Genomic DNA, 11959 nt, shown 5'->3' on the forward strand with positions numbered 1-11959 from the left:
AGGGAAGGACTATATGTACAAATGAGGGATGGGAAGCAAGAAGAACACACACTTTCTCTCACTGACACACACACACACACACACACACACACACACACACACACACACACACACACACACACACACACACGACACTGTTCAGGATCCAGAGGGAGGACAGGGGGGAGGAGTGGAGGTGAGGACAGATCACTTTAGAATAAAAGTTGCAGCAGCAGCAGACATGAAATCCTCCAACGAGCTCGTCAGACAGCTCGGAGAGTTTCTCCGCTGACTGTGAACTACAAGCAAACTCTCCCTGCAGCAGACTGAGACTCCTGCGGGGGTTCTGTGCCGTAGCTGTACAGAAGACTCAGCTGATGAAGGTCTGAGGAGGATTTCCTTACAGGTGCACCTGCTAAATGAAGAGCAGGACGGACATTTAGATTGGACGGATTCCTCTCTGAAGATCTACGTCGCTGAACTGAACCACAGCTGCAAAATGACAGTGAGTCAAACCTGGGGATTCCCTCGCAAACCAACATGAGGAAGGTTCTTATAGATGTAACATATGCCAGTTTCTGTGATATTTGTCTAAGTTCTGAGATATCTGCTGTCTTCACCCGAATACACTGGAGGTGAATGCAGTTTCATTTGTGGTGCTCACAGCATTGAGAACCTCGTCTAGTGAATCTGAGTCTTATGAATACTGTTCACATTGTGATCTGTGGAGTAACAAAGACATTGATTGAGAGCTCGCTGGAAGCAGAAAACAGATATTTTATAATGTGGACAAATAAAAACATCTGCATGGAGAGATATATAGAGACATATAAATGGTATAAAAGGTAAATGAGAAAAAAAACACATGTTTGTAATTTTAGTGAACTGATCCTTTAAATAACAGTTAATTATCAGAATATGTGGACTATGATTTGCATATTTGTATAAATGTGTATTTATACACTTTAGAGGCTTCATAATTAATGTAATGATGCAATAGGACTTCACTTAAGGTGCATTTTGAAGCCGATTTTGGAGGGAAAAATATAATTCTTGAAGAATAATCTTAAAACAAATGACATAAAACTGTATATCTATATCCCATGAGGTATTTTGTTGCTCTCCTGATCACCATCATCATTTCAGTTCATAACTCACTTTTGTTGCTATTGGAAAATTGATCATTCTAATTAGTAGGTGCATTTAAAATAAGTTAGTTCCTAAATATCACAGAATTGTGGGAAATCCACTTAAAGAATATCTCATTTGGCCCTTTACAATGTCTGTACCAAGGTTACACCCTTGTCATTATGTATGAACTGGAAGTTGTTTAAAAATATAATTCATCTACATCAGTTCTTCTCAAATATTAACTTGAACACTTAAATATTTGATTATAAATGTAAGAAATGATTTACAGTGTGTTGTTTTCCTCACATATAGATGCAGAAAATGTATGTTTGTGTCGTCTCACATGCTTTAAAGGTGGAGCTGATTCCTGGATGTGTGCCAGTGCTGACAGACGTGTTTATGTCTCAACACACACACGCACACACACACACACACACACACACACACACACACACACACACAGACAGACAGAACATCTTGTCATTCATCACACTGGTGTTTGTGGTGCACAGAGATCCATTTCCATGTAGAGGACATCATCAGGACATTTATCTCACACACACACACACACACACACACACACACACACACACACACACACCAGTAGGTCTAACCGTGTGTGTGTGTGTGTGTGTGTGTGTGTGTGTCTTATGCAACGTTCAGCCTGGCATCCCACAGAGGAAGCTGTTGGAGTTGTTCTGTGCTGGCTCTGACCGGTGTCACCTCCTCTTACACTCGTCTAAACCCGACCAGCTCTGAGCGTGTCAGCTATGCTGCTGGCTGAATCCCCTGATCCTCCACACAGTGCGCCAGCTGGACTTTATTCACAATAGCAGCAAAAGAAAGGAGATGTATTTCCAAATTAAATAATTTTGAGGGTTGTTTTTTTTTAAGAAAATGCTTTATGAGCTGCCGAGCTATTTCAAGTATTGCAAGTTGACTCTCTGGAGATACAACAAAGGACATACATGTTGGTTTTATCAAGTCATAAAATCTTACTTTCTGAATATGACTAATTTTGATTCATTTTTATGATTCATTATTAAACAAACATTAAAATTTTGCACCAAGAACCTTAAAGAAATAGTGAAATGAATCCACAAGAAATGCAGTTTTTATTTGATCTGGTGCAATATGTAAGAATTCCAGTTTAAAGAATAAAAAAACCACTGAGGTGGTTTTCTTGCCGGGGTTTGGCTCCTGGCACCCCGGGGTCCAACCCTCTGTTGTACCCTTCCTCATAGCAGGATTCTGTGTGGCAGAGGCAACCAGGACCGCGTGCTGCCCGGGTAACTGAGCTAACTAGTGAAAGGCAGCTGCAGTTAGCAGCAGTTAGCAGTTACTCTGGTGATACGCTGCCCCTATTTGTTTGTTCCTTTAAGTGTCTGTCTCACTCAGACCTGAATAGCTCAGTAATTAAGAGTGAGGTACAAACCCTCAGTGGGTCAGAGTTCAGTTTCCCCTGAGACCACCCACACTAATAATGTATCCACACATAGTGCTGATGGCATATAACTCTGCTGTATTATGCAAAATAATGTCATAAGCTTGGAATTTGAATATTTTTTTATATTGAATCTTTCCAAAGAAACACAGTAGATGCAGATTAACTAAAATATCTGACTGTACTTCCATTTTTTCACTCACTGCATCGAAAACACCCCCGTATGTTTTTCTGTCTTACATCTTACAACTCGTACATTACATGAAATCCGTCCAGAATGTTTTGAGTCCTCGTGTTTGTTGGTGTGAATGAAGCCTCAGCAGGAATTCACAGTATCTATGTACAGCAACTTCGCAGCTCTGAGTTATTCTCTAATGAGCTGTAATGAGCTGCCTCATATCTACGGTGACACCAAATCCCAGCCCGGGCCCAAGGGTGCCAGCTGTGGTGGAAACATCAGCGTTCCACCAGACAAAACAAAGTGTGTGTGTGTGTGTGTGTGTGTGTGTGTGTGTGGGTCGAAGGGATTTCATGAGGCTATTAACAGACATGTTTATACCCGAGGATCAATGCTGCAAGCATCGCCATGACAACAATCATCACGGCAACAGTTGTGTTACATTCCAAAGAGCTGCAAGGAAGAGGCACTAAAACTACGACTGCTCCTCAAATTTTGTGTTTATTCGTCCTCTGGAGAGCATTGGTGTTGTTAGTTGAGTCAGAATGTCTATTTTTTTCCTTTTTGCATGATTAAACCATCACATTTACAAGAGTGCTGTCTCATTTAACAGTTATAGTGTGGGGGTCCCGGTGTTGTCAGTGTCATACACGCTGTGTGGTGCAGTCAGACCGAAATTCACCTAGTGAAAATTATGAGTGGTGTGTCCAGGAGCTGAAGAGAACAGGAAATAGTGTGGGAAACATTGTAAACATAACCTGCGGGAGCTAGCAAGGAAATGTCTTTATCATTATGCAACACAAGGTTGTTTAATGAAATTAACTTTTGCAGTCCCTTCAATCTACACACACCAAGCATCATCAACGTAAACAACACAGAGTCCGCCTCCTCTCGTCCTGAGCTCAGATCATGGCCCGCACATCAAATGCTTGACCTGGGATGATGATGGAGCAGGTCTCTGTATAGATGTGTTCACAGCAGCCTCTTATTTCCCGTTGTTTGGCCAACCTGAGTCCCATTAAATCCAGACCGGACATTATCCAGGAGCAGCCTTAAATCCAAGCTGGGCCAGCGTGGCTCCTATCTGGTTCTCCTCCCTCTCCTCCTGGAGCAGCAGCACCCGCTGTGGTCCAAAAAGTGTCTGAGTCTAATTCACTTTATAGGTTTTCCAGTAATCTAACATCTGCTCCACAAAAACACTGTTCTGTGTGTCCAGGCTGCCACGAAGCTTCTGGATGAGATGTGCCACCTGACGGCTCAGTCTCTGACACCAATGGACACATCGGAGCACTTCAAGATCTTAAAGCTTCTGGGTGAAGGCTCGTATGGCAAAGTCATGCTGGCTGTTCACAGGAAGAGAGGTGAGGCGAGGAACTACTGTATCTTCTTTATAGCTTCGACAGATAGACCTTTATTAACATATTCCCCTCGTATAACCCAGGTACCCCAATGGCTCTGAAGTTCTTCCCTCGTGAGTCCACCTCTCTTTTCTCGTTCCTGAGGGAGTATAACCTCTCTCTGTCGTTCTGTACACACCCGTCCCTGACCAGAGCCATGGGAATCGCCTACTCCACACCTTCACACTACGTCTTCGCTCAGCAAGCGGGGCTCTTTGGCGATCTCTACGATGTCATCTTACCTGAGGTATACAAGAGAGCTATTAAGTGGTAGGGAACAGTACAACAAACACCGTATTTATCATAGTTTTTATGTTCATATTTCTACGGTGTGATGAAATGCAAAAGTGGGTGATGTGTGGTCTAAAGGAGAGATTCTTATTAGACTAAGTAATTACTGGCAGATTAGATTTCTTGGATCTGGAGTTTCTGCTCCTGGTAGCTTAAATAATAGTTTATAGTCATGGCTAAGAAGGTTTGCAGTCAGTTTAACATAAAGAGTAAGCAATAGAAATGATGTGATCTTCTCCTTCCATCATCCCAGGTCGGTATGGAGGAGGACAGCTGTCAGCGGGTGCTGTCCCAGCTGTGTGGCGCTCTGTCCCACCTGCACTCTCTTGGTTTCGTCCACAGAGACCTAAAACCAGAGAACGTCTTCCTGTGTGACTCCGCCTGCCGCTGGGTCAAACTAGGAGACTTTGGCATGGTCAGTATAAAACATATAGCTGAATATAGCATTTAGATACTGTCCTCCAAGAAGAACTACAGCATAAGTCTGTTCCTGTTTACACTGAAGTGACCCCAGCTAGTAATTGTGACAGGAGTCAATGAGACAATCAGATATTATAGAGCAACACACATAGGGAGGAGGTCATGGTGGATGGATGTATTTCTTGGATATATTTATTGTATTTTTACATGTTTCTTTGTTGTAAGTGACAAATAAATGAACCTTCTACACCAGGTGAAGGCCAGAGGCACCAGGGTCCCGGAGGTTTGGTACAGCTCTCCTTACTGCACCCCCGAGGCTGAGATCGCACGCGGAAATGAGGACAGCTGGAAAAGCATGAATGACGGGAATGACGGCGTTCAGGAGGATGAAGAGAAGAAAAAGAAGTCAAGAGTTTGGGTGTCTGTGGAGCCCAGCACGGACAGCTGGGCACTGGGGATACTGACCTATGCTATGCTCACTGGCAGTCATCCCTGGGCCGAAACAGCCAGCGACTGCCGCTCATACCTGAAATACCAGGAGTGGTTTGACAGGGCAAAAGGCCCCGATGATGAACTGGACGTGTGGGCGGAGCCGCAGGGCGAGAGCACACAGGATGTCATTGGTTTAATTGGGGCAGAACTTGGAAAGAAAGACTGCCCTCCCATAGCGCCCCAGTTTGCAAGTTTCACCCCGCTGGCCTGTTCCTTCTTCCAGTCCCTCCTCGACCCGAGGCCCCGGCTTCGGGGACGACCTGAGGACGGGCTGAGTTACCTCGGAGGGGACTGGGTGATGGAGAAGGAGAGGGTGCGGCTGGAGGCGGAGAGGAAGAAGAGCAGAGGGAAAGGAGCCATCAGGAACATGAAAGAGATGGAGGGGAGGGGAGAGCGATAAGGAGACTTATGAACTGATCAGTATATATATTGGTGATGTTTAGGTTTATTTCATTAAACCTGACTAATTTTGCTTTTAGTTTATACTTTAGCAAACATATTTTATTGTGCCTCAAGAAGCCGTTGTGGTGATAAACTACAAACACTGTAAAGACTACAGTAGATAAACACATAAACATTCTCCGGCTCAAGCTTCTCAAATGTGAGAATTTGCTCCTTTTGTGTTTTATAACTGTGAATGGAATATCTTTGGAATTTGGACTGGGAGTCAAACGTTAAATCAATCAATTAACCAACAAAGTGATTAATCAACAAAAAAACAAGTAAAAATACAAAGATTCTGGGGGAATAAATCGTATAATCTTTCATAATTAATACAAATAAGTCCATTACTAAAAGGACTGTGAGCCTCGACATTACATTTTACACTGTGAGAGGACGCTGATCCTGAAGTGTAGCTGACGGTTTGAGAGCTGCTGATGGCAGAGGGTGTGAAGGGGTGGGAGACTGATGGAAAAACTAATTTCCCACATGTTTATGCTCTTCAAACAGGAGGGAGAAGAAATCCCCTTTGCTAAATGAAAACAAGATGGTTTGTAGGAACTGTTTCCACCACAGTCTCTTCAAGGAAGTCACTTCATTAATTTAACAATGTCTTTTTAATTATTTAAAACATAGTTACTATGGAACTAACTGTATCTTATGGAAAGTGACTTGAAAAACGTTAATAACTGCAGTTGTTTAGTGGTGTTGCAATGCTATCTGTATTTGTAAAAAGATACCCTCTTTAGCACACTGCGTCTATATGGGTCTACACATCATAGTAGCCTTGAACTTTATATAGACGGCGGTAGCGCCCAGTTTTTACAGCCATAAACACGTCTGCTTACAGTCTGAGAGCTACAGTACAAAAACCACAACACTCATTTTTCCTACCTGGCTTCAAAAAGTGTTTTAAAGGGCAGAAATATCAAGTAAATATCAACATATTCTGAGGCACTTTATGGAAGTAGATCCTTATATGCTGCTAGTTTATTTTATATATTTATATATACTTTATTTTAGTTGCACTTAAACCTAGTTGGCAGCTTTTTATTTATATTTTAGCACTTAACCTAAGCTGTTCTCTACTGCTTTAGCACTTTGTACATAATTACAGAATTACGTGTTCTCTTATTTTGTATAATAAATATACACTCTCATCTGTATTAAACCTTTAATGTATAAAACTCAATATGACATTAATACTGCAATGCCTTTCAAGTGTTATTAATGTGTACAATGTAAAATACTTAATAATGCTTCTTATTCAATAAACCAGTTTTTGTAAAAGGCTCTTTTGTTTAAACACCGTACAATGGTCTGATAGCACAATGAATCATCCAATAATTTTAATTTTCACATCATAAACACAAAAATCTGCCAGCGTCTGCAAATAAATGTATTTTGAAACTGATTTTAAAGATGTTGACCTTAAGAAAACATGGCCTGGCACGCTCACATCTGAATAATGTCCTCGTAAGATTATACGCCAATGCAAATGGATCACACGCACACGCTGACCAGCACGCACAGACACACACACCGAGGACCATCTGGAGAGCTTCCCCAGATGTTTTCAAAAATAGACCCACGGCCGTAAATTTGACACTACAACCTTTCAGCACCATGTATGTGCCGCGGGGCCACAGCTCCAACCCCTCAGCCTCAGAGTCCAGCCAAGTCACACACTGAACACACTGTTTCTCATGCCGGTACGATCAGCTGGGTACCCACAGCGGAGGATGGCTGAAGCATTGAGCCACATTGCTCTTTAAAAGAAATACTTTCACTGATCATATAAACCGGCCTTCAGACAGTAGCATTTAAACGCAGTCGGGGGCTGCATTGCGGGGATGCTGCCCGTGTTACAGCAGAGATTTTTTACCATTTTATTCGCCCATAATAACAGTAGTAGGTGATTTAGCATTGCAGCTGAATTTGAGCCATGTTCAGCTTTTGGCTTTGCACACAGATGAATTCTGCAAAACTTTAAACCCGCTCATAATCTGCATCTTTGAAACGCTCTCCTTATGTTTAGCTGCACGCTAGGTAGTGTGTTTATGCAGGTTTGGTCATACTTCTGGTCTCCGTTTTCCCATGCTGCAGCGGTGGCGGCGGGGCCGGCTACTGTACAATCTGATCTTTGACACTTCTGTGGAAAAGTGAGAGTCGGCAGCATTCGCAGGGCGAGAGGACGGTGAGGTCAGAGGGAGAGAGGAGCAGTGACAGACCGCAGAATGCTGAAGCGCTGCCCAGTCTAATAAAAACCGCAGGAGTCGTAAATAAGCTGAGGTGAAAACAACAACAAAAAAATCACTGCAGGACACATCTATTCAGCCTATGTAAGGATGTACCGACTGCCCTCACACTCAGATCACCTTAAAAATAGAAATGTGGAACTGAATCATTACAGAAAGATGTTTAAACACAAATGGCTTTAATTTCCTGTTCATTTTCCTCAGAACTGTTAAAGTACTGCCAAAGTGAAACAAAAAATTCCTTGGTTCTGTTACAGAAACCACAGAAATACCTCTGATAATTGTAATAACATAAATAACACAACATCCCGTCTAAGAAGTATGTTATTTTCTGCACTTCCAGTCCAGATGGTTCCATAGAAAAGCTGTGCATCGTGATGTGGAAATCATTTTTAATAAATCAAATCAGCTTTTGCGTTTTCTGTCCAAGTGAGTAACCTCACTGTGCAGCTCATCAGGGGGAAAACACCCACCGGTACGTGACGATTGGCGAAGAGGGTGTGCTTGGTGTTTTCCCCCCAGTGGTTACAAGGGGCAACGATAAGCCCATCTCACAGAGAGAGATTCATGGTTCATCAGAAGTGTTTTGAAACAATATCATCTGGATGGTTTGGCAAATGTTCTTCTGGTTAACCGCCACTCCTTTGTTAACACATAGGCGCTGTACTGAGGCTTTCTATGGAACAACACAGGGCTGAACAGTAACATATGTTTAGGTTTCCATAAAAAAAGATTTAATGTTGATGAACTGTCTGTATGGGTAAGTCAGGGGGTTGTGGGTAGCACAGACGTGACGTCATGACTACGGCTCTCTGCAGGCCTGTGTGAAGCTTACAAAAGCAGTCCCAAAAACACACAAAGGAGAGCTAAGGCTTTACAGAGAATATATACAGAATACAGAAAGCTTTAGCTATCTAAAGCATATCTTAGTGGATGTTTTAGGTAGCTAGTGTTAATAACTATCTGAATGGGAGGTGTGGCCACTCATTTTGGTCTGAGATGCTGGTGCTAGTCTGTCCAGTGGTTCTGAATGTCGTATATAGCACCTTTAAATTCCAGAAAAGCTGAGATTTTGGAAGGTTTTAACACACACGTAATAAACTAGGATAGATATGAAACTTATGAACACACATGCACATATAAATCCAAACCTGAGTTTAAAGGCAAAAAGGGGAGACGCAGGTTTGACAGGACGCTAATGAAGGATTTACACAAGATAGCCGGCAGTATCAGCGACCCACTGCACACGAGACCGCTGACACACACACACACCTCCACCTCAATCCTGGTTTAGGTTTCACTGAAAACTTCAAAGCAAGGCGTGATCATGAGTGGCTTTAACCTTTGACCTTTGAACTTTCTGTCAGCTTGCATATTCCATCAGCACCTGAATCCCACTATAAGCATTCAGTGTCAGACCGTGTATCGCTGCTGGTTTGAGCTGACGAGAACTTCTTGATGTTATTAAAGTGGCAGAGTTGAGATAAAGAGATCATCTGTGAGGAGGAACAAAACCATCCTCAGCCAAAACTCATGAATTAGCGAGCTTGTTAAAGAGAGACAGTTTGATTACACTTGGGAAGGGGTCCGAGGAGGGGGGGACGCTGGCCGGTGGCTCGTGAACTATTCCGATCCAAACTCCTCTCCTGACATTTCACCCGATATGTTGCATTAACGCTATGTGTTTTAAGTATGCCAGGGTTGTGTAGCAGTGAGTGTGCCTGTGTGTGTGTGTGTGTGTGTGTGTGTGTTTGTTCGGCCAAAGTGTTCGTGAGAAAGTGAGAAAAGAAAGGCTAGAAGTTAACAACTGGACGGACCATAAATTTCTATCACTTTAACGGGGTAATAAATAGTGAAAGACAATATTTGAGTGTAAATGCAGACGTGGCGAAATGCTACGAAGCTGCAAAGTTTAAAGATTGTTTCCTGTCCTGGCAGATGATTTTATTAAGAGGTCAAGATCATGTGTGTGACAGACTACAGTTTTATTGGGTACACAGGGCAAATCCCCAGGGTTCAGTGTTATTAAGGCGGCGCCCGTAGCACAGATCAAAAGCACCGCGATGCAACGGGTCGATCTTCTAGAGCTGGTCAGGCTTTATTCTTCTTCTTATATCTGGACCACAGTGGACCACCAGTGCCATTAGTGTGGTCCTGTTTAGCACCCTACTTGAAAGGAACTTGGAGTTCTGCTGGTGTCGTAGCTTCAGAGCAGCACGTGAACGCATTCTGGTACCTCATTTGGATCCGAAGGAGGCCAACAGATCTCCGGTAATGGGTACATGTCGTTTTTCTGATAGCGACACCATCTCTGGGCACCCGCTCTGAGTTCTTCTCATCACGACCTCCAGCCAAATGAAAAGTTACTTGTCTATTTATTTTATGAAGTGCTATGTAGCTTTGAAAGTGCTAAGCTAAGATTAGACTTAGTGACCTAAGTCCCTTTAAGCGTTTGTTGGCCATCTAGTCCGGTCTGTCTGCCCGACCCCAACCAGTGCGGTCAGACAGATAGACAGACTGACTGTGATAAAACCACAATCCTAAATTTTGCAGCTGTCAGTGAAGAGATGATAGTTTCCAATGAATTGAGAGCAATTATATCACTTTTAGTATTCAAACCTTCCACCTAACCAGGACTATATCTCAACATCCATCAGATGGATTGGCACAACATTTTGTACATAAACATTCATGGTTTCCAGACGATGTTTTACTTTAACCAGTGAGGTTGAATTATGGTTTATCCATCAAGGCGGTCTCTAAACTCAAAACTGAGATGGTGAACATGACAAATAATAAAAGCCTCCCATAGCATTGCTGTACACTCTTCTTGTTAAACTGTGTTACCATCCTTCACCTTTAACGTGTGCTTATGTGTCTTTAAGATAGCGAGCGGCTAATGCTGTGGCTGCCATCTGGCCACCTCTGATCCTACCAACCTGTACATCACAGGCTGCTGCTCTCCACCTACTGTAATCTCAGTTTAATTAATAAAGGACATTTTCATAACTAATATCATAAAAGTTGTTTTTTTGTCCCAGACCAGATCAGACTTTAAAGCTAAAGATGCTCCAGTACCTTCTCTTCATTGTTCTGCAGGTGAAGAGGTGTATTGATGCAACTCAGATACAGTAACATCGTTCCAGTGATAGATGGGAAAGTTCTCTGGGAAGGGAAACAGAATCTGCAGCGAGCACGCAGGGATATCATATATATATATATATATATATATATCATATCATCACCATCGCTGTTTACATTTATGATGTCCTATTTATTCTCCTGTACAGCACTTTGGTCAACTTTGGTTGTTTTTAAAGTGCTTAACAAATAAAGTTGGATTGGATTGGATTGGATATCAGGTGTATTAAATCCTGAATTTCTCTCAAGACTTATTGGCTGCAACATGAATGATCCGAATGAATCCATCAAAATAACACATGTGATGGTGTTTGGGGAGAGATGTGCTCCTCAGTGTGGGTTACAGAACAGGAGGTGACCCAGATCAAAAGAGGAGTGTGAATTATACAGTTCACATACACAGACACACACACACACACACACACACACACACACACACACACTATCGGAGCATGTGATCAGTTAGTTTCCGAGCTGTCACACTTTAAGACAAATAGCAAAAGGTTCAAATGGCCTCAGAGTCGATGACAACGCGATCAGAGGAAGATGAATCGTGTTCCTGATGAAGCGCCGGTGAGGCCAGCGAGATCTGAACCTGCCACTGGCTTCCTCTTCGCGCCCTCAGTCTCTCCGTACAGCTGTCTCACGCTCTCTTTTTCTGTCTGTCAGCAGAGCTAAAAGCTACCGCTCAATGAGGTCATGTCTTGATCTTACGCAATATTTCTCACTTCTACTGTGACTGTCTCTGTTTCTGACCGAACTAGCTTCTTACAGAGGGTGCAATGGA

At 42.8% G+C, this 11959-nt stretch overlaps 1 protein-coding gene across 1 annotated transcript; it reads left to right on the forward strand.

Moving 5' to 3' along the window:
- The first annotated feature begins 10 nt into the window (after positions 1-10).
- Positions 11-7065, forward strand: si:ch211-171h4.3 (serine/threonine-protein kinase SBK2). The gene is made up of 5 exons (XM_051389711.1): positions 11-484; positions 3949-4093; positions 4174-4376; positions 4674-4835; positions 5094-7065. The coding sequence occupies exons 1-5, from the start codon at positions 479-481 to the stop codon at positions 5730-5732; spliced, it is 1155 nt and encodes a 384-aa protein (XP_051245671.1). The 5' UTR covers positions 11-478; the 3' UTR covers positions 5733-7065.
- The last annotated feature ends 4894 nt before the right edge of the window (positions 7066-11959 follow it).

Source organism: Dicentrarchus labrax, unplaced genomic scaffold, assembly GCF_905237075.1.
Source record: "Dicentrarchus labrax unplaced genomic scaffold, dlabrax2021, whole genome shotgun sequence".
Classification (NCBI taxonomy): Eukaryota; Metazoa; Chordata; class Actinopteri; family Moronidae; genus Dicentrarchus; species Dicentrarchus labrax.

Bases quoted from the DNA above. Each gene is read 5' to 3' on its own strand.
- si:ch211-171h4.3 (XM_051389711.1), top strand. The intron at 4,377-4,673 runs GTATACAAGAGA...CCATCATCCCAG, and splicing joins ACGATGTCATCTTACCTGAG to GTCGGTATGGAGGAGGACAG. The intron at 4,836-5,093 runs GTCAGTATAAAA...CTTCTACACCAG, and splicing joins AACTAGGAGACTTTGGCATG to GTGAAGGCCAGAGGCACCAG.